Source organism: Notolepis coatsorum (assembly GCF_963971535.1).
Source record: "Notolepis coatsorum genome assembly, chromosome: 8".
NCBI lineage: Eukaryota > Metazoa > Chordata > Actinopteri > Aulopiformes > Paralepididae > Notolepis > Notolepis coatsorum.
The window spans coordinates 65,754,353-65,777,580 of record NC_140172.1 but is presented as its reverse complement, the minus strand read 5'-3'; the positions used below and the strand labels follow the sequence as shown (position 1 = coordinate 65,777,580).

Here is a 23,228-nt window from a genome sequence, read left to right as displayed (position 1 = left end):
CAAGGAAAGATGAAATTACCTACCTGGGTTCCATCCTAGAGGCTAATCTTTCCTGTGACAAAATGGCATCCAATGTAATAAAAAAAGTCAACCAACGAACGCGATTCTTGTACCGGATCTCCTCTCTGGTAAACAAGAATACCCTGAAGACTCTAGCAGGAGCACTCATTCAAGGGTACTACGACTATGCTTGCACCTCATGGTACCAAAGCACCTCAAAGGCACTAAAAAACAAATTACAAACGTTTCAAAACAAGCTAGTCAGACTACTGCTTGACCTGACTCCTAGAACCCACCTCACCCCTGCCCACTTTGACAACGTAGGATGGCTTAGAGTAGACGACAGAGTACAGCAACTTGCAATGGGCCTGGTCTACAAGATACACTACGCGACCAAGGTACCCATGTACATGTCAAAATACTTCCCAAAGGTCAGTGAATACCACGATCACAACACCAGAGGGAGCTCCACAAATCATGTAAAACCCAGATTCGGCTCAAACAAGGGACTAAACACGTTTCGCAATTATGCCACATCAATGTGGAACGCCCTACCTAAAGCTGTAAAGGAATGTGAATCACTACCCACTTTCAAAAAACACCTACGTGAGACTGCAATTCGAAACTGGCCCCTACAAATGTCCTAACCTAGTTGTACAGTAAATGACCAAGTAAGGCTTTGTCAGTATTCCAATGTACAGTATAAAATGTGTGTGTCCCCCCTACCCAACCCCCCCCCCCCCCCCCCACCTCCAATGTACAGTTTCTATGCCAAATGTATATACACTCTTTTTCTGGACACTTTTGTATCACAAACAGTACTGTATTTGCAAATCTGATATGTCATAAATATATAGATGTAGCAGTACTGTCCATCTGTATGTCATGTATGTCATATATGTTATGATGAATTGAAAATGGGGGACCCTGATGTAAACAAGACTAAAGTATTTCTCTGGTCATCCCCTTAACAATTGTATGTATTGAGCTGTACTGTACTGTACCCATTCTGCAATCTGTTAATAAACTTTTCAATCAATCAATCAATCAGCCAACGTACCCACTTTTTGCTCATTCAGATATGTAGCCAAACGGTCATTCAGTCAACTCCTCCAGCAACAGTAACTCAGACAGTGTATAGGCAATCATACGAACCACAGTTGCCTTGAGGCTCCAGGTAATGCGTTGTTTAGTCCGACACGCTCCGAATTGCAATCCAAAAGAAAAGATGACGCTGCTTCAATGTACTTTCAAAACAAACAGGATTTATTGGGAAGCAAGTCACAACAGCCCCAATAGCTGCCTACCACTATAAAATAAACAAAAAGGGTTATGTAAATGAACGTAAACTGTCAATCAAATGCGAATTGAGTGCGGTCAAAAACTATATGGTACCACTATACCTGGGCCTGCATGAACTCTAAATCACCTGCCATGTTATAGGAGTGGTTAGGGGGAACGTGGGAAAAAAGGAGAGTTGACCAGGTAAGTCTCCATCTTGGAATTCATTGACAAATATTAATAAACACAAAGCACGAATACCATAATAAACTATATTTCTAAGGGGGCAATAAAGATACAATTTACCATCATAGGATTTGGCTCCTACAGACAGTGCATTAAAATCAGACACGTCACTCGCCTTACACCACCGAAAAAACAGAGACTCCTTCTCACGAGCGAACTCCACAAAAGTCCTGCCAGGCAACTTTTTGTGAGCTCGGAATTTTTGCCTATATGCCTCTGGCACTAGTTCAGAGGCTCGAAGTACAGCCGACTTAATTGCGTCATAAGACAAACTGTCACTGAGAGGGAGGGCAGACAAAATCTCAGGACTCCCAGCTTTAGCAGCCTCGAGCTCCAGCTGCTTCATTTTAACCTCTGCGTCTACCCGGTGGTTATATCAGCCTCCAACCGGCGGTTCTCAGTGTCCAGCTCCATTTTTCTAATAGCTAACCGATGACTATATTCTCTCTCTCTCTCCTCCTTCCTCTCCTCAAATTGCAACCGTGCTAAACTCAATTTAAGACTGTCCTCCTCCCCAGTACTCCCACTAGGGAAGGGTGAAGCACGTCTGGGCATTGGAGACGGGAGGGGAGGCCTATCCTCCAACCCGTCTGTAAGTGGTTCTACCATCTCAGCTACTCCTTCCTCCTGATCCTCGTCTGAGCCAGAACGAGAAGGAATAGCAGACGCACCTTCACCTGCACCGAGCACCTTCTTATACACCAGTAGCCGTACTACCTCCTCTCTCAGGTCAGCCTTCGCCAGACTCTTTGCAAGGCTGACCTGAAAATGTGAGGCGATAGCACATGGATCTTCCTTCCTACACTGATCCAAATGATCAACTGAGGGATCACTCAGAAACTCCTCCACACTAAAAGACGTCATGTCTACAAAGAGACACCAGCGCATACATACACAGATCAAATTACTACCAAAAACCAACCTATCCAACGTGCCCACCGCACACCAACACCAACTGTCTGTTGCCCACTAACGAGCCCCCATTTATGTTACGTACCCCAGTGGGGAGACACAACACAAGGCCACAGACAGGGTAGGTGAGGGTTCAGTGACACAAAACCTCAGGAGACAATTTGCAAAATAATAATATTTATTTCACAAAATTCAAATCAGCAACACAGAGAGCAAGGAGGACTTACCAGTGAGCACCAAATGAAATATCAAAAAGAAATAAAAGCCCACCCCCCCTTACAGGCGCGGACGCCCCAAAGTACAGGTGGTGGTGCTCACTTCTAAAGCTGGTGTCTTTAACAGTAGGTCACCTACAGGGCGGCTAGGTGGTGTAGTGGTCTAAGGCACTCGCCACCAGTGTGGAGACGCTAGGATTCGCGTGTTCGAATCCAGCTCTCCACATTGTTTTTCAGTTTGGCTGGTCGTCCGCAGTAATACACATTGGCCGTATTACGGGGAGGGAAAAACTGAAGGGTGGGGATCGAACGTTGTGAACAAGCGACTCCTACAAGTCGGTTGGTGCGCCTGCGCAGTAGAATCAGGAAGTGTCGGGGGCAGCGTGAGCCTCCCACGCGTTACTCCTCGACACTGAGAGGTCGAGCTGCGCAGGTGAAAAGATGCGACTGCTGTTACCTCAAGTACCGGAGGGGACTTGTGCTATGTATGACTTAGTCCTCACTGCAGCCGGCTTGTGGGAGGCAAGAAACAGCGTTCGTGACAGGGGAGGGTTGAATTGGATGATACGAAATTGGGATGGGAGAAAATATAGAAAATGGGAGAAAAAGTGGATCAAAAAAAAACAGTAGGTCACCTACGTCAGTGTTTCTCAACTGGTGGGTTGCGACCCAAAAGTGAGTCGCGGGGCCATTTTGAGTGGGTGTAAAGTGTGTAAAAAAGAAAAAGAAAAAAGTTAAAGAAAAAAAATATTTTTTTATACTTTTTTTTGCACTACCTATCTTTGTGAAAGTGGCTTCTCAGCTCTGGTCCAGCTGAAGACAAAGCAGAGGAACAGATTGGACATTGAGCATGACCTCAGAGTTGCTTTGTCTACCATCACCCCAGACTTTGAGACTCTTGTCAGGAGCAAACAACATCCCCAGTTATCCCATTAGTTCCATGGGATGTTAAGCTAAGAAGTCTGCTAAGAAGGATATATTATTTATTATTATTATTATTATTTTATTTCATTGTGTTTTTAGCCCTAGTTGTACTTTTGTTGCAACCCCAGTTATCCCATTAGTTCCCCCAAACGTAGGTCTGTTATGTTAAGATAAGAAATATGCTAAGAAGCATATTATTTATTATTATTTTATTTCATTGGGTTTTTAGCCCTAGTTGCACTTTTGTTGCACTTTTTTGTGTTTATTTCATGTTTTTAACAGTGCATGAAAGATTGTGTATTACTGATTATTATTATTTTTTTATAAATCATAGTGGTTAAAAAATGTGGGTCGCGACTTAATGACGGAAAATGTTGGGTCCCGAGGCTAGACCAGTTGAGAACCGCTGACCTACGTGATGCAAAATGTAGACCCAGGGTATCTTCTTGTCCTCAATGTCCCTGTGTGCAAAACAAAAGATTAATAAACAAGAAAAACAATCACCATAGGCTGGGTGACGAGGAATAAATATACACAAGTTAGGAACAAAACAGAAATGTACAAATACCAAACTAATGCCAAACAGGCCACAGCTCTACAGAACACAAACAGCACAAAACTATACTAAAGTCCTAAACTAACTGACAGCACAAAGTGCCAGAGCCTTCACCAGCTCTATACCAAAGACACACAAAGATGAGCTCCCACACAGACACAGACCAAGTATAATTACCACCACACACAGACCAAGTATAGTTACCACACCACAACCAAACGAACCAGGGAGCTCCCTAACAGACACAAAATGGGTATATGAAGGGAGAGTGGATGTTGATTGCAGAATCAGCTTCACCTGCCGTTGCACTGGGGTGAGTTGCTGATTGACCAGCTGCTGCTGCAACTGGGACTGGGAGACACCTGAGAATGGGGATATGTAGACACAAGAGGGAGACAAAACAACAACAAACAAAACATGCCTATATATACAACAGATAACATACATTACTCCCTCTATATACATACATAAGGACACCGTCCGTAACAATCCCCTTAACACTTTCAGAGCCCAAGCTTAATCTTGATTTACCGCTTGAATGCCCACCATCCACTTCAATGTTAGCGTTAATAACTGTGTGTGTATTGAGCCATACTGTATTGTACCCATTCTGCAATCTGTTAACACTTTAATCGCCGGGAACGCCGTAACTCGTCTTTGCTCGCCATGCTCATTCTGCCGAAGACGCCGTAACTCGTCTTTGATATCAATATTTCAAAAATCTGTGATCGAAATCATATTTCTCCTCCGGAGACATGAGATGTACTGGTGAGCTCCACTCAACTGTCTAACGGTTCAAGAGCGCCATCTGGTGGCCGATCGGCAGATCGGCCAACAGGACGTGACGCGCCAAACAGGAAGTGCTCATCCATATTTCGTCCGGGCACTCGCGATCGTTAGCCGGACTCCATCTCAACACACTGGATAATCAGTCGCTCGCCCTAACTCAATAAACAACGTTATTTGGACGTATATAGTATTATACAACCTGGAGATGGTTCATCTAAATCAACATCCCATAATCGAAAACTGTCTACTCCAAGCTGATCGTCCAACGGCGCGAGGAAGATACGGTGAGTTTCAACGTTATTTTCTAACGTCTTCTATACTAACTGATCTGATGATCATATGACCCACCCTAGATGAATGATATAACGTTGCCCACGGAATTATAAACGACCCCCCGCCCATCCGGTCAATATCAGATGATACGTAGTAACTTCTAGAAGTACCTCCAGTTGACATTTTTCATCTGGCACTGATCGCTACCAAACTGTATTTGATCATCAATATAATGCATTTGGGGCTATAAATCAAGTTCTGGAGAAAGCTGCAGAAAACGATAAAAACATACTTATACTTTAGACCATATTTTAGTATGAATATGTGAATGAAAAAGTATAACGTTGCTACACCCTGAACAATGGATATAGGACATTGAATGGGCCATAATAATGTCAATTTAGCAATAGAATTTAAAAAGTTATAGCCCTGCAAAGGGGAACTTCTCCATAGACAAATAGAGCTGGCTAGGGATGGTAAATTATGAATTTAACCATGGCGATCAAAGTGTTAATACAATTTGCAATCAATCCCTAAAAACAGAGGGATGCTTGTTTAACTTGATTCATTATTGGAGGAGGATTCATTATATACCAAGGATTAAGAAAATGAGTATGTAGGCTATTTGTATGTTTTTTCAACTCCCAGGTTGTGAACCACTGGGTTCCAACTGAGTTTAGGTAAATCACAATGATTCACTGTTGATTTACCAGGCGCAAAGCTTCAAGGCAACACCACCCAATTCATGTATCTAGATGTTCCAGTATTCATTCTAATCTAGACTATGTCACCATATTCATATAGAGTAGGACAGTTTAATGTAGGCTACATGATCAACCCAGTCCCAAAGCCTGTAGCAGAGTGGCCTATTGGTGGCCTATTCGCCCTTTAAGGGGAGACACTGCAGGTGAATAGGGTAAAAAAATGTACTAATAGATATCACAATGAAACTTCCCCAGTTGATTACTTATATTAAGACAAGACTTTTTTGTATTACAAGTTTTCTGAAATTGTATGTTTAAATATGCAAATGAGGCATGATCTACTTAAATATGCACTAATTTGCATATAATTCCAGGACAGAAATCTGAACATTGGATAAAGCAATTTTCTAAATTATAGTTTCATTTTGTTGACATATTAGAGCCAAAGGTTATTACAGAGGGGATTTTGGATATCTCTTTTTATCACTCCATAAATCAGAAAATACTCCATTCAGTCAATTTTTATGGTAAAATTCCATATTTCGCCATGTTTTTAGGAATAAAATGTGATATAAATCAGGGTATGAATGCGATATCAACAAACCCTTCTGTAAATACCTTCAGAACATATATATGAATAGAACTGGAAGTGTTGGTGTATGTGAGTGCTACTGAAGTGGAGATTTCTGGCTCAGAGTATGAGGAAAAACTCTTAAAACTCATTTTTGGGAAAACGCATTCAAAGTTCTGTATTGTAAAATGCCATACTTTTTTTTTTAAACAGATATTTACAAACACAATACCTAATCAAACCATTAGTAATAGACAACCTAAACACATGCCTGATAACTGAATAATAATAATAATGATGTTATTGAACTGAACAGAACTACACACAGGCTACAAACAGTGTAGTACAGTGTAGTACCCCCTAATAGGCAAAAAATATTTGAATAGATATCACTATGAAACTTTCCCAATTTGTTATGTACATATAAACTAAGAAAAAATATATTGCAAGTTTTCTGAAATGTATGTTTATATATGCAAATGAGGCACTTCCCCATTAAATATGTGCACAATTATGGATGCAATAAGGCAAAATGATGTAAAATAAACAACTAAATGTATGTTATTGACGTTTTATTGTCAATAGTTTCATAGAAGACATGTTTAGGAAGCAAAATATAACAAAATCTCAAAATCAACAAAAAAAGTATATTTGACTATTCACCTGCAGTGGCTCGCCTTAAGATGAGCAGTCTAATTGCCATATAAGCCCTCAGCTGTTGATTGAGTAGCAGAGCAAGTAAGCAGAGCAAGGGAGCAGAGCAAGAGAGCAGAGTGGAGTGAGAGCAAGAAAAAGACAGAGACGAGTTAAAGAAACAAAGAAAGCAACATTAACAAGTCGGTTTGGAGGAATCTGTAACACAATTATCATGTGTTATCATGTATCATGTGGCACATGATATGGCCGGTCAGAGATCCCTGCATCACCATTGAAGAGAAGACACAGTGCTGCCAAGCTGATTTATTTGTGGAAGGTTAAATATTCTGTCAATTATCACCTTCCTTTTCACTTCAACTACTTCATTGATGATATGTGATTCATATGATACCTTTCAATCCGGATTCCGCACCAGACACAGCACCGAAACCGCACATCTAAAGGTCACCAACGACATACTCTGCCGACTCTGCAATAAATCAGAAATCATCATTATCGGTCCAAACTCCCTCACCAGCCACACTCAGGATTTCTCCCTAAATATTGATGGTTCCATTGTCACCCCCTCCACTCACGTCCGTAACCTTGGCATCATCCTGGACTCCACCCTTTCTTTCCTCCCCCATGTGAACCACATAACAAAAACGGCACCTCCGGAACATTGCTCGTCTCCGCCCCTCCCTATCACTCTCCGCTGCTGAAACACTGGTTCATGCATTCATTTCATCAAGACTGGATTACTGTAACAACATCCTCTACGGCTCACTAAACACTATCCTCAATAAACTCCAATATGTCCAAAACTCTGCTGCCCGCATGCTCACCTCCACCCGTCACTCTGATCACATCACCCCTGTCCTCCACGACCTCCATTGGCTTCCGATCAAATACAGGATACAATTTAAAATACTTCTCATCACATTTAAAGTCCTCAACAACCTTGCCCCTCACTACCTGTCCGACCTCCTCCACCGTCATACGCCCACCCGTCGCCTTAGGTCTGCTGATGCCAACCTCCTAACACCTCCCACGACCAAGCTCCGGACCTGGGGCGACAGGGCCTTTGCTGCTGCTGCCCCCTCCCTCTGGAATGCCCTCCCCAGCCATATCCGTGATGCAAACACCCTGAGATCTTTTAAATCAGCCCTTAAACCTATTCAATCTTGCTTTTGACCTCTAATTCTGTCGTTTTATTTTATTTTGTCATGTATTATTTTTGTTCTGTTTTTGTTTTGCCATAGTTTTGTTTCTTCTACCCATGTAAAGCGTCTTTGAGCATCTGGAAAAGCGCTATATAAAATAGATGTATTATTATTATTATTATTATTATTGAACTGTCTCCAGTCTTCAAACCCCCAAATACCCTTGACCACACAAGGATGACTTGACCACATTGCTCTTTGAATCACTCAAGGTCTCCATTATCCCTGTTCTCCTGGCTTCCCCTACAAACAATCTCCAAGCTCTCCTCAACCACCACTTCAGCCTACCCCCAGCCTGCTACCATCCCCCCCCCCCCCCACACACACACACACACACTAATGATGATCTAATTTACTGATTTTCCTTATTGAACCGTGATTTGTTTTACTTGACTTGAATACAGTAGTATATACTACAGTACTACTGTTGCCTGCCTCTTCTTCAATACCGTTACAATACGTTATCACAAGCAGTTTTTTTTTGTAGTGGAGGTTACTTCTGAGCTAACCGGTAGATGACAGTAATCTTTATTTTAGCTTATTTCATTTGTTGACAGGTTTAGCCTGTCTGGCGCCCAAAACCATAATTGCATTATTTTAATATTTGATTATATTGGGCTGACCAACGTCAAAAAAGTCAACCAACGAACTCGATTCTTGTACCGGATCTCCTCTCTGGTAAACAAGAATACCCTGAAGACTCTGGCAGGAGCACTCATTCAAGGGTACTACGACTATGCTTGCACCTCATGGTACCAAAGCACCTCAAAGGCACTAAAAACCAAATTACAAACATCTCAAAACAAACTAGTCAGACTACTGCTTGACCTGACTCCTAGAACCCACCTCACCCCTGCACACTTTGACAACCTAGGATGGCTTAGAGTAGACGACAGAGTACAGCAACTTGCAATGGGCCTGGTCTACAAGATACACTACACGACCAAGGTACCCATGTACATGTCAAAATACTTCCCAAAGGTCAGTGAATACCACGATCACAACACCAGAGGGAGCTCCACAAATCATGTTAAACCCAGATTCGGCTCAAACAAGGGACTAAACACGTTTAGCAATTATGCCACATCAATGTGGAACACCCTACCCAAAGCTGTAAAGGAATGTGAATCACTACCCACTTTCAAAAACACTCTCAAAGAACACCTACGAGAGACTGCAATTCGAAACTGGCCCCTACAAATGTCCTAAACCAGTTGTACAGTAAATGACCAAGTATGGCTTTGTCAGTATTCCAATGTACAGTGTACAGTGTCCCCCACCCACCCACCCCCTACCCAACCCCCCCCCCCCCCCCCCACCAACCCCACCCCACCTACCCAACCTCCTCCAATGTAGGCCTACAGTTTCTACGTCAAATGTATACACTCTTTTCTGGACACTTTTTGTATCACAAACAGTACTGTATTTGCAAATCTGGTATGTCATAAATGTATAGATGTAGCAGTACTGTCTATCTGTATGTCGTGTGTGTCATATATGTTATGATGAATTGAAAATGGGGGACCCTGATATAAACAAGACGAAAGTCTTTCTATGGTCTGCATCCCCTTAACAATTGTATGTATTGAGCTGTACTGTACTGTACCCATTCTGCAATCTGTTAATAAACTTTTCAATCAATCAATTAAGACCACTGCTACAAGCCAGAAACTAACTGAGACTTGGGAGAAAGCCTACAACATTTAGAATGACGGGGCTTGACTAATAATGGGTTGCATCAGTCAAAAGATACATTTCTTGAGATTTGGTGACAAAATCTATGCAAATTGTAGATGTCTAGCAGTCAGTTGTTTAAACAAACAACCTTACTGTAGGGTCGGCTATTAATGGACCGTATATAATGTAGGAATTGAGGTATCACAAAAATGTATCTATCTTATAGAGAAACAGGCAGCAGACGAGGTAAAACAAATAAATGATAAGCACAATCAGGTTTCCAGACTGTAAAAAAATAGTTTTCAAAGAATGACGTAATGTATATAAATAGGACAGTCGACCATTTGTTGGGGGGTGGACTATATAAATGACTACTCGTTTCGCTTCTGTCAGGTGAGCTGACCTCCCCTGCTTCGTGTCGTGTAATGGTACCGTCCGCAGGCCGTTCAGAGCGGTTGCCGAGGAGGTGCCACAGTTCGGCAGATAACGGTGTCGCGCGCTACCGTGTAGAAGAAACGACACTGCTTGGAAACATGTTATCGTCTGGTCACTGGAATTACCCCTGGCACCAGCGCAAGATTGCCGTATTTTACCTTTTATTGTACAGCGTTAAAGGTAGGTTAACTTATGAATTTAAAGGTCACTATGTACAGTATGCGTTATATTTAACCTGCTGCTAAACAGAAGTTTTGTGCAACACACAAGACGCATGTCTCGCGCCTCTGTCTCCCGAAAGTATGTATTTATCCCCTGGAATTTAAAAAAGATAATGTTAAGTTTCATGCGGAAAAATCATTGTTTGTATCGGCGAAGGGTGTCTTTATACCAAAGGAAACTTGCTGGAAAGTTCAGTTGAACGCCTTTCGATGCCGTAGATGATGGTGTGCCGCCGTGATCCGCGGCTGCCATAGAAACATTCCGCGAGAAACCGCCGAGGATCAGAGCCGTTGATAAGCAGAGTTTGGTCAAAGATTAATATCTTTTGTTTAGGTCGTTGCAGTTTTGACACGTTACCCCCGCAGGCCTGCTACGCGGCATTGTTAAGTAACATACAATTATAAGGAACCTTCTTTTTAAGAATTTCTGGCATTGGCTGTATTGAGGGCAATATTTAATATTTGCCACCAATTCTACTGCTTAGTTCCAGATAACGGGCAGTAATATGGCGCCTATAGTGGCCAAACTCTTTTTTATCAAGGGCTCTTCTGGGGAGGAGAATGACGTCATTTATAACTAAGTGTGGACACTTGGTACTAGGGATGTATTGAGAAGAAGGGTGAGTTGCATGGGATATCCATGGGAGTTCGTTGTGGCATAGATGCTGGAATGAGAAGATCATCATATCTTCATATTCCATGCTTTTTCCCCCTCTATGTTTGAAACAGGAACAACTGCATACCAAAGTTGATTTGGCTACCAGTAGCTTGCAAACAAAGACACCCACTAGATATTGCACAAGGAAAATACAAGGACATTTTAATTTTCAAACCTTTTATTTACACTCGAAAGGAAACTGAGGTTTCCCCAATTTACGGTCACATCAAGTGTACATTCAGAAATAAGAACCAAAAAAGCATATAAAATAAAGAGACAAGACGAGGCAAAGATCAATGATAACAAATAAATTAAAACGCATACAACTTGATGGAGAATGGTTGTAGATCAAGGTTTTAAACTGTTCATTCCATGAGATAGGGGCATCATAGCAAATAGCAGATTTACCCTGTTCTGAGCAAACTCGGGGGACCTTAAGGACCAGCCAGTCACTATAGAACGGGTTCCATAGGTTCCAAAATTCCATTCCAATAATGATGTAATATAAGGAGGTAGCTAACCAATAAGACCAAAAGACCAAATACCAGTGTTTGTTATGCCTCTCTGTCAGAGAGGGCCAACCAGCCTTTTCATAAAGGACACAGTGACGAGTGTAATTTATAGCCTATCATTAGTGATGAATCTGAATGACCTAAAAATATAAAATATACTGGACAGAAAATGTTTTGAGTTTGACACTTAAATGGGACCAGCCATCAGCCAAAACAGTTTGTTTGGCATCAGACTATGGTAAGTGAAAAGAAAACCCAACGTTTTCATACCAGGATAGAACACTGGTTAATTTAGTAAAGGTTACTCTCCAGCCAGACGTAGAGTGCAACAAAATAAAAGATAGGCCTATATGATCGCCTGTTTGTAGGAGTGCACTTATGCCACTTTCTCACAGCCGATACCAATTCAGAGTCCTTTTAACTATCGGTCGATCGATAGCAAGTACCGCTGCACCCCTGACTCACTAGCCATACCTCATTTCCACTTGGCCACTTTACGCACGTCAGACAGCTGTAGAGCCAAGTGTAACAATGCAACCAAGATGCATTGGGGCTAGGATTTAAATCTTGTTTTCTCAAACCACTTCGGCAGGTGGTTTGAGACGCATTGGGGCCACAAATTGGTCAAGTGTAAATGTAGGCTTCTACACGAGCCAGAAGCCACAATACACAAGGATCATACAATCAACCCCGCCCAAAACAAAGATGCAATTTGATATCTATTTGACTAATGAAGATGCATCGATGTGGCCGGATATAAATGTAATGTTAGTCTCTCTTAACTAAGCAAAAGATCACAAGATGATTTGACATTATAGATTGAACCTACCTGATTTGTGTCAGTTAGTCTAACACTTTCTGCCTTTGTCTCATTTTACTAGTTGAAAAAATTACTCATAGTTGGACTCATAGCTAATAGGCTGTGAGATAGGCAACTGATGGCCTGTGGGCTGTACTGTACCAGGCCCCTGCCCCCGACAGTTTAGCCCCTGGATTGATCTCTGTAAAAAAAAGAAACTGACCAGACTTGACGGATGGTATTGAAGGCTTTCGCTGTTCACCACAACGTTACGACAGCAGTATGGTGACCGGGGACTGACCGCTGTCTTGGTCTTCAATTGGCCTATCATTGCATTGCCCCTGGCAGCTCCACTGCCCGGAGAAGAGAAATATAGATGTTGGTGGTCAGTCAGATAAAAATAAAATCTGTAAGAAATATCTTAATCAATAGCTGTTTCCTCAGCACATACAGGAACCAGTACCAGCACATGCAGGATGGTGTGAGGTTTGTAAAAGGCATTATCTTTGCAGCTCAGTGTGGAGAATGATACCAACACTGCCAGGTTTAGGGCTTTGATTGCCAACTGGGCCGTCCATTAGGGTTGGGCGCTATCCATTTTTTCAAACAGTCTCCAAATATTACCTGTGTACACAGTATAGTAACTACATTCTGTACACTTGCTGGTGGTATAAAAAAAATAGCCAGATTTAAAATAAATTTGACTACAATTCTAAATTCTACCTCCAATACAGTTTATACTCAAACCAAGCTCTGATAACAAAAACATTTGCTACACCCACGTTCGCCTCCAATAACAATCACTTTGCCAAAGCAATATTAATTTAACTCGAACACCAACATCATTTCAGTAATATGAAAAAAGCACACACGCTTGAGTCATTAAATGTAGGCTATAATCTGTAATGCTGTCAAACAGCGACCTCTAGGTGAAAGAGCCCTGCTTGGTATTGCGCTTTGTTTCCTTTTTTGTTTTGGTCTGACGAGTGGGTTTCACTTTAGTAACTTATTATACTGTGAAATATGCTTCATTGTCGGCTGTCACAGATATTTTGTGCATATGAGCTAGACCAGCATATTTCCACTGCAGTTCAAAGAATGGGTTGCAGTTGGAGCTGAAACGATTCCAAAATCATCAAGGCAAATTACCTTTGCCTCAAGGCCCGATTTAACCCACAGTGCACTGTGTTTCATACGGACGCTGTGGAATCTGAGGTGAAGAGATTTCAGGCGCGGATTGCAAAATGGAAGAAGATGGCTTGTTCAAAATTTGTAATCCCTATCTGATCAGATTGGGATTTTGGATAGTTCAAAACAAAAAAACAGGATCAGGATCACTTTGATATCCGATCAGATCAGGAAATCAAATCCAAGCTTTAATCTGGATCAAATCTTCAAAACGGGTAGTATAGTTCAAACCGACAACACAGGATTTGGATCAGTTTGATCCCAAAACACTGGATTCTCTTGATCCGACCAGAGGGGTGGATTTCCAGTGAATTACCAGAGCTAAATGTACTATTATACAATTTATTTAAATATGTTTCAATATAAATAAGATGGCAAAGTTTGTTAACTGAAATAATACACAATTTTAGCCTTCATGGCAAATCAATTTTATTTAAAAAAGGTTTGGTCACATTAACACTTTGAGTGCCAGCCACGAGAAATCTTGTTAGTTCATGCCATGCGTTGAGTGCCAAGAACGAGAAATCTCGTTATTTAATTGTTCAATCTAGCCTCACGTTACCAGTGGGGATCTATCTGAGCTCGAACAGGGAAAATACCGCCCCCTATCGTCTCTCCGGATGGTATTGCACTCATTGGATTGGACTGAATGAAATGGATGGGAAAAAAAGAGTCCGGAATCCACATTTTACTTGTCAGGCATGTAACCGGAGACGATCCCATTCATTGCCGTTATGATTTTATGTCCTTTATGTATTTAACAATATAATTAGACATTATAGATGTCTTTGCAATGTGGTCCTTGTCTTCCTTTTTTCCATATCCACTAGCTGGAGACCAGTAGGATTAAAGCACTGATATTCAGGATCTAGTAATCTTGAAAAGTCTGAATCTGGATCAGGGTGATCCTATCCTGGATTGCTTTGAAATACCGGTACAAAATCTGGCAGAGTTGTCTGATCCTGGATCACAAAAAATGGGATTTAAAAATCTGATCGGATAGGGATTAAAAGTTTTGAACTCCTGGGCGGCCATCAGGGAAAACCGCTCCCACCCACTATACACAAACTTGGCTGACAGGAGGAGCATGTTCAGTGCTAGGTAGGGATGGGAATCGAAAACCGGTTCCCGTTGGGAACCGCGGTATCGCTGTTACATCACGGCCACCGCAGAGTAGGCTGAATACCGCGTCACCGCTGTTTTTTATAATAATAATAATAAATTACCCTCCTCTCGTTGGGCTTGCGGCTCTGCAGATATACCCTACTCCTCTATCGAGATTCCAAGCGACCCTATTGGGTACCAGAAAAGTCACGTGAAACATTGCAGACCACTGATTGGTCAGAAGAGAGACGCGTCACACGTTTTTTACGTCCTGAATGTCAGCTCATCACAACACGGCTAATAACGTTAGCTTTAACTCTCCGCCGGAGTGGACTACCATCGCTCTTCAGGAGTACTAAACGAGACATAATGATTTTACTGTCTGCAACGAATGTTATAATAAAAGCCCTTCGTTCTATACACTTGTCTGATTGAAAACTTTATTAACAGACCGCAGAATGGGACAACTCAGCAGCACGCTCTGAGCAAAGAAAGGAACTGAGATATGAATAGAGTATTGCTTGCCTTGGTAAATACGCTGATGTTATTGAACGTATAACTATATAATGTTAATGCCACAAAACGAATGCCTTTATTATAAAGTAGTAACGTTATAGTAATAATAATAAGAAAGGGTCGGGGGGGTTAGGGGTAACCACCCCTGCCCGCGACACCGAGTGAACTGCGCACGACCAGAGGGGAAACTTCGAATCCGTGTTTCACTTTCAATAACTAATGCGTGCTTGCCGAATCCCAAACAATATTCATGCTGCAAAGTCATCCTCTAAAGATAGACATTTAGACTAGAGGCAGGCTATATGCTATAAAGAGTAGACTACTACTACTAAAAAAAAAATGCATTCAAACTTTTTTTTTTTAATTTTTTGTGTGCGTGCGGTAATAACCGCGGCGGTAGGAAATATTTTGCAAATGTGTGCGGTAAGGAAAACATCAATACCGCGGCAGCTCTACTTCTATGTGCAGTGAAAACTACTTGAATGCTTTAGAACCTAGTCATTGATTTAGTTGAGGGTGAGCTAAAATTAGCCGCGGAGCTAACGCTATCTAACGTGAGCTAACGCTATTTAATCAAGCTCACAAATAGAGATAAACAGCTGACAGCGGATAGTACAGGTACAAATACAATAAAACAGCAGGTGTGGGCTGTTGTGTAAACCTTGTACTCTTTAGTTCACATAATAGACGGAGTGTTTGTTTACTTCTGTACTCTGTAAGCCAGGAAGTACAAGTGGTGCAACATGCAAATGTGTCCGTGTAGCAACACAAGCCAATACCTTATAGGACAGGGGCCCGGGGAGGGAGCTCTGTGTGTGTGTGTGTGTGTGTGAGACAGAAGTCAGAGGAATAACGACCTGTTATTCAATAGATTAAATTAGTTTAAGAATAAAAAAATAAATACATTTTAAGAGAATCTCAAATACATTATTTTATTTAAGTGTGTAGGCTATAGTTAATGTTTTATTTTTTACAGTTTTTGTATTTTTCTGACATGGGGGCTCAACAATAAATGACAATCAGAAATGTCAAGTTGCATGTTGTTATTCTAAACAGCTTAGACCCCTACGCTCTGCATCTTCTGGCCGCCTCAGACCTACTCCTATCCAAGCTCCGGGAGGGTCATCAAAGAGAAGTCGCCTATTCTCAGTCCTTGCCCCACAATGGTGGAATGAACTACCCACCCCAGTTAGGACAGCCGAATCACGTCCAATCTTTCGCCGTCGACTAAAGACTCACTTCTTCAACCATTATCTGAATAAAAAAAAATATATCTAACCCTAACTAACCGTACGGTCATGCACTTGTCCTAATAAACTAACCTACACTGTAGCACTCAACACTTTGATGAACATTGTTGCTCAGCTGATAGAGTTGTGCCCTTCCTGATGGCTTGTCGTACAGAACTTGTAAGTCGCTTTGGATAAAAGCGTCAGCTAAATGACTAAATGTAAATGTAAATGTAGTTCTGTTGCATTTCCAATTTATTTATGTAAATTATAAATTGAGCAGGTATCGATAAGGGTATCGATAAAGAATCGAATCGATAAGCAGAATCGATAATGGAATCGTATCGATAAAATCCTATCAATTCCCATCCCTAGTGCTAGGCTCACACTACCTAAATGCAGCACTGAACGGCATAGGAAGTCCTTCATTCCAACAGCCATCAGACTAGGGCTGGGCGATATGGAAAAAAATCATATCGTGATAACGATATGATAATGTTATCATATTTCTCGATATCGATAATTATCGAAATTGTTATAAGTATAAAAAAAAAATCTTTTACTTTTTTTAAACTTTCTTTTTATTTATTTTTTAAACAACAGATGTATGTTTTATTTTGCAGCAATTCTTTGTCGTTGCCGCCATCTTTAGTGTTACATCCCCTCACACTCCAGTTCTCAGGCTGCAGCTGGTTTAAAAGCTAAAGTAAACCGGCTTCTCTGCTGGCTGTGGCTCCAGGGGAGTTGAACAGTTCTGGCTCTGCTAGTTTATTTTCGATCTTTTGGCGCTTTTTTGGTGGACAAACCAGCGTTTCCGTTAGAACATATTCGTGCCGGTCTGGGTGTCCTGCAAGATTTCTATCAACACTTTACACTTTATATTTATTGATAAAGGATTTGCACTACAACTCGTACACCTACTGTGAATTGTACCTAAATTGCACCTCGTCCCATTTCTCCATTTCTGCCTTGCACTATATAGTATTGTATATTAGTACACTGCACAGTATTGTATATTGTATGGTAACTACGTCTATTCTGCATCGAACATTGTACATATGTCTAAACTGAACACTGTGACCTCATTTTTTTTACTTCTAATTTTACTATGTTATTTTATTTCATACTTATCTTGTCTTGCACAGTCTCTGGAGCGCAACAGTAAGAAGCATTTTGTATAAAAGTATTCTGTACTTCTGTATGACAACTATTAAAGAAACTTGAAACTTGAACATATTCAAGATATTCCGGTCAGAGTTTTAAACAGCAGTCTATTATAATCACATTTTTATGAGCTAACGAATTCCGTTATAATTGGACATGTGTATTAATTACATCAAGCGAAGAATGAGAAATTGATTTGCAGAATCAAATTACTATCTCTCGCCTCTCAAGTTAGTGCGATACGCTACCAGCATCAAGCTCCCGCCCCGCAGGCTTGCGCTGCAGCAGCTCTGTCACACGCACCCCCAAATGAATCTCGAGTAGACATCGCTTCACCTCGTTGTATCAGACACGTCACACATATCATAATGTTCAACTTCACACACAGCAAACTGTAGTTGATCATCACATTGCCTCGTTTCTGTAGCTCGTCGCCACATGCAGAGAGGACGAGCCACATGCGTGTAACGCATTTGTTAATTTCATTATAGGTTATAGCCTACATTTAGTTATAATCAATAATATGCATTACTATGTGACACGGCAGTCAACCAACAGTTGCATATGATTAAAAATGTCAACACTCACTCACCCCGTCTCTCGTTGTGCCTATCCGTTTTGTACCTGCGACGGCTGCGAGAACAGCGACTTTAGTTGCTGGTTCGACTTTAATAGATCCCCATTGGAACAGGCGAGGCTCGCAACGGTAGCAGCAGACTGGGGATGCTCTTTGTGGTTCAATCAATAAATTAATAGTAAAAGTACGCTCGACATTTTTGTTTCTTTTCCGCGGGAGCCACCACGGCATCAGCGTCAGCGGTCTCTGTGACTTCAAGTTCAGAAGACTCATCTTCGTTGTCATTATTAGACCTGCTTGTGCTTGGTTTCATGAAATATTTACTAAGCTTAGCTTGTTTCGCCATCTCTCTCTCTTCCTCGTATACCTGTTTGTTGTTATGGTGGCCAGAGCGTGCAGGCTCAAAAAAAAAGAAAAATAAGTTTCACATCTGAGCAACAATTAAACTGAAAATGGAATTATTGTTTCGTTCATCGCATAGGCTATTTAATTTTAGCCGATTTTAATACAATTCAAATAATAAAATTGTGCTTAGAGGAATTATTTTCACCAAACATTAAGACCGGAGAGATTTAAATATTCGGACTTCAACATATTTTGCCGGTCAAATACCGGTAATTACCGGCTAACGGAAACGCTGCACCGCACATGTGCACCGTGACTCGTGACTGGAGTCTAGTTCTGCTAGCACACATAGCCTACTGTGTACAGACGGTTTCAAACTGTATTTTAAATTAGAAAGCAAACAAAATAAATGGACAAGAGAAAAATAAATCTCAATTTGGTCAGTATTGTCATTTGGACAAGCAAAGCCATTACTCTAAGTTGCAGGCAAGAAAGACAAGTCTGTCCACTGTCTCTGGTTTTAAAACTGCCCTGTTGCAGGTCACAAAAAAATAATATATATATATATATATATATATATATATATATATATATATATATATATAATAAAAAAAAAAAAAAAGATTTTTCGACTTTATTTTATTTCGATATTCGATATAGATTATTAAAATATATCGCGATATTTATCGTTATATCGCCCAGCCCTACATCAGACTATACAATGCATCACTGTGATGACACAAGAATGACACAAGAGGCTTATGGCGGGGACTGAGGACGATAACTGACTACAAAGTCAGCGCCCCCTCAATGGGGAGCGACGGCGCCTCTCTCGCGGACAAACTCAACTCCTTCTATGCACGGATTGGTGTAAACAGTGGCACCGCTAGCTAGGGCTGGGCGATATGGCCTAAATATGATATCACGATATTTTCTGACCTTTCGGCGATACACATCACGATGTTTTTCTTTTTTACCCCAAGCAATTCATTGAGGCTTACCAAGACAGTATTTGAGTTTGCAAGCTAACATTAAAGACAAAATAAAATACCCATGCATTTAGCATTTTTATATTAGATTTAGATTATTAGATTATATATTGCATATATTTAGCAATGAGATATTATGATTTAGATATGAAATATGATGAATTGAAAATGGGGGACCCTGATGTAAACAAGACTAAAGTCTTTCTCTGGTCTGCATCCCCTTAACAATTGTATGTATTGAGCTATACTGTACCCATTCTGCAATATGTTAATAAAGTTTTAAATCAATCAATAGCATTTTAGCATTTTTATGAAACTACTGTATATATGTATGTCTCTAAATGTTTTGATGAATTGAAAATGGAGGACCCTTATGTAAAAAAGCCGAAAGTCTTTTTCTGGTCTTCATCCTCCTGTACTGTATTGTACCCATTCTGCAACCTTTTAATAAAGTTTTCATTCGTTCATTCTGACGGAAACATAATAATTTTGATTGACAGTCGAGTCTGCCAATTACGTCACAGCGCTTGCACCCGCCCTGCTGTTCTTAGCACCAATCGGCAAGCGCTATTCGTTTTTTTTCTTTTTAAACTTTGGCCATTTCCCTGGCTCTTTTATACGTTTATCGCATTTATACTTGGTCAAGTTCGACCGACAGAAGCAGGCTGAAAGGGTTCAGATGGGGGGGAAGACACTCTGGGAAAGGCACGGCTGCAGTCCGGGATTCGAACTCGCTCAGCCCCAGATCCGTGACGAGCACGGTTGTCCACGGCGCTGAAATAGCACTCGCGGTACGTGGTGAGCTACTGGAGCTCCCCTGCGCGCTATTCGTTTTTGACTTCCTGAATGTCCTGTGTGCTGAACATCAACAAAGCTACTAACGTTAGCTCCCCGCGGCCGTCGAGTAGGAGACCAGTGCTCCACAGGATGACTAAATGAGGCATAATGATTTTACTACAACGATCTGTCTGATTGAAAACTTTATTAACAGACAGCGGAATGGGCATATCTCAGCACGGGCTGAGATATGAACGAGTAACGTGTGGACAGATTGACGCGACACAATCCTCTTGGCCAAAACATCACGATATCCATGATACGTTGAAAAAGTGTATCGTTAATGAACTGTACCCGATATTTATATAATATCGTCATATCGCCCAGCCCTACCACTAGCTCACCAGCTAGTGACGTCACTGGCGCGCCGGCTGTTGTGGAGGGGGGGGGGGGGATCCGTGGGGGCGGCGGGGGGGGCTCTCTCATTGACGGAGCACAGTGTGAGAAGAGCATTTATGCAGGTGAACACCAGAAAGGCCGCTGGCCCAGATGGGATAACAGGACGCATACTTAAGTCCTGTGCTAACCAGCTAGCCCCTGTGTTCACCACCATATTTAATCTATCCCTGGCGGAGTCAGTGGTCCCTGCCTGCTTCAAGATGTCTACCATTATCCCGGTACCAAAGAAATCCTCCCCAACAGGTCTCAATGACTACAGACCGGTGGCACTCACCTCTGTGGCCATGAAATGTTTTGAGAGGCTGGTCAAGGATCACATTTGTGCCTCCCTCCCCAGTGATATGGACCCTATGCAATTTGCATACAGGCCAAACGGGTCCACTGATGATGCGGTCTCCCAAGTACTGCACAGCACCCTCTCTCACCTAGACCGCCAGAAGGGGGGCTATGTGAGACTGTTGTTCATTGACTACAGCTCAGCGTTCAACACCATAGTCCCCACCAGACTGGTGGACAAGCTGATTGAGCTGGGTCTGAGCTCCGCTCTGAGCGCCTGGATACTGGACTTTCTGAGTGAGAGGCCCCAGGCGGTCAGGGTGGGGGGTCAGACCTCCAACACCATCACCCTGAGCATCGGGTCCCCCCAGGGCTGTGTTCTGAGCCCCCTGCTGTACTCACTATACACACATGACTGTGTGGACAAGTTCAGCTCCAACTCCATAGTGAAGTTTGCGGACGACACAGTGGTGGTGGGGCTGATCTCGGACAACGACGAGAAGGCCTACCGGGAGGAGGTTGAGGTACTGGAACTCTGGTGCCAGGACAACAGCCTGCTCCTGAACATTGATAAAACCAAGGAGCTGATCGTGGATTTTAGGAGGAGACAGCAGGGGACACACACACCACTGAGGATAAACAGGGCTACCGTGGACAGGGTGAACAGCTTCAAGTACCTGGGGGTCCACATCTCAGAGGATCTGACATGGACAACACACATAGACTCAGTCGTAAAAAAGGCGAAGCAACGCCTCTACCACGACGTGAGACAGTGAAGGATAGGGATGCACCGAATGGGAAATTCTTGGCCGAAAGCCGAAAGGCCGAAAATTATTAATAGAATAGAATTTTTTTTACCAATGTTGTGGAACATTATGATTATGGAAAAATATGATTATGGCAAAACTTAACTTAAATAATAAATAATCACTATTGGGTTCATAAAACATTTATTCAGCACTTCTGAATGCATACAGTACATTAATTCCATCTTTTCTCTGGCTGCCGCAGCAGACATCTGTGCTCTACTGAGCGCACCTTTCTAGTCCCCAGCTGAATGTGCTCGCTTGACTCGGCACAGTAGACGCGCGACAGACGGCGTCAATGTGAGAAACACAATCCCCCCCCCCCCTCTCGCTCTGAATAATATGCATATTAAATCACTCAGTGATTAACCGCGACGGGCATATAGTAAATAAGGATATGAAGGCATGTTAAAGATGCATTTATTGGACGCGTTGCGCACAGAGTTTACATAGAAACAGCGTGACTCCCGACAGTGCGACATCATCACAACAACACGCGAATAATATGCATATTAGATCACTCAGTGATTAACCTCGACGGGCATATAGTAAATAAGGATATAAAAGCATGTTAAAGACTCATTTTTGGACGCGTTGCGCGCAGAGTTTACATAGAAACAGCGCGACTCCCGACAGCGCGACATCATCACAACAACACGCAAGGTTGTTAGGTTGTTTCTGTTTCGGTGATATATTTTCGGTGAAAAAACTCTTTCGGCCAAAAGCCGAAAGGCCATTTTTTGCCATTTTTGGCCGAAAACTTTCGGTGCCGAAATTTCGGTGCATCCCTAGTTAAGGAAGTTCAGAGTATCTGGGAAGATACTCCAGTCCTTCTACTCCGGAGCTGTAGAGAGCATCTTGACTGGAAACATCACTGCCAGTGCCTGGTATGGAAACAGCACGGCACAGGACAAGAAGGCCCTACAGAGAGTAGTGCGCTCAGCCGAGCGTACCACGGGTATTGCACTACTCCTATACAACAAGAGGTGCAAATCCAGAGCCTGCAGAATAATGAAAGACCCTCACCACCCCAACTACAGCCTGTTCAAGCTGCTGCAGTCAGGCAAACGCCTGCGAACACCAGCAACTAGGACAGAGAGACTTTGGCTCAGCTTCTTCCCCCAGGCCATCAGAGCCTTGAACACTGAACTCTCCACACACAAGCA

At 42.1% G+C, this 23,228-nt stretch overlaps 1 protein-coding gene across 1 annotated transcript in view; it reads left to right on the top strand.

The window, feature by feature from the left end:
- The first annotated feature begins 10,495 nt into the window (after positions 1–10,495).
- The window catches only part of LOC311233855 (nectin-3-like protein), a 76,812-nt gene continuing 64,079 nt past the window's right edge, over positions 10,496–23,228 (top strand). The window contains exon 1 of the mRNA XM_084320905.1: positions 10,496–10,622. Coding sequence (XP_084177031.1) covers positions 10,541–10,622 — 82 coding nt within the window. The 5' untranslated portion in view covers positions 10,496–10,540. The remainder of the gene's footprint in view (positions 10,623–23,228) is intronic.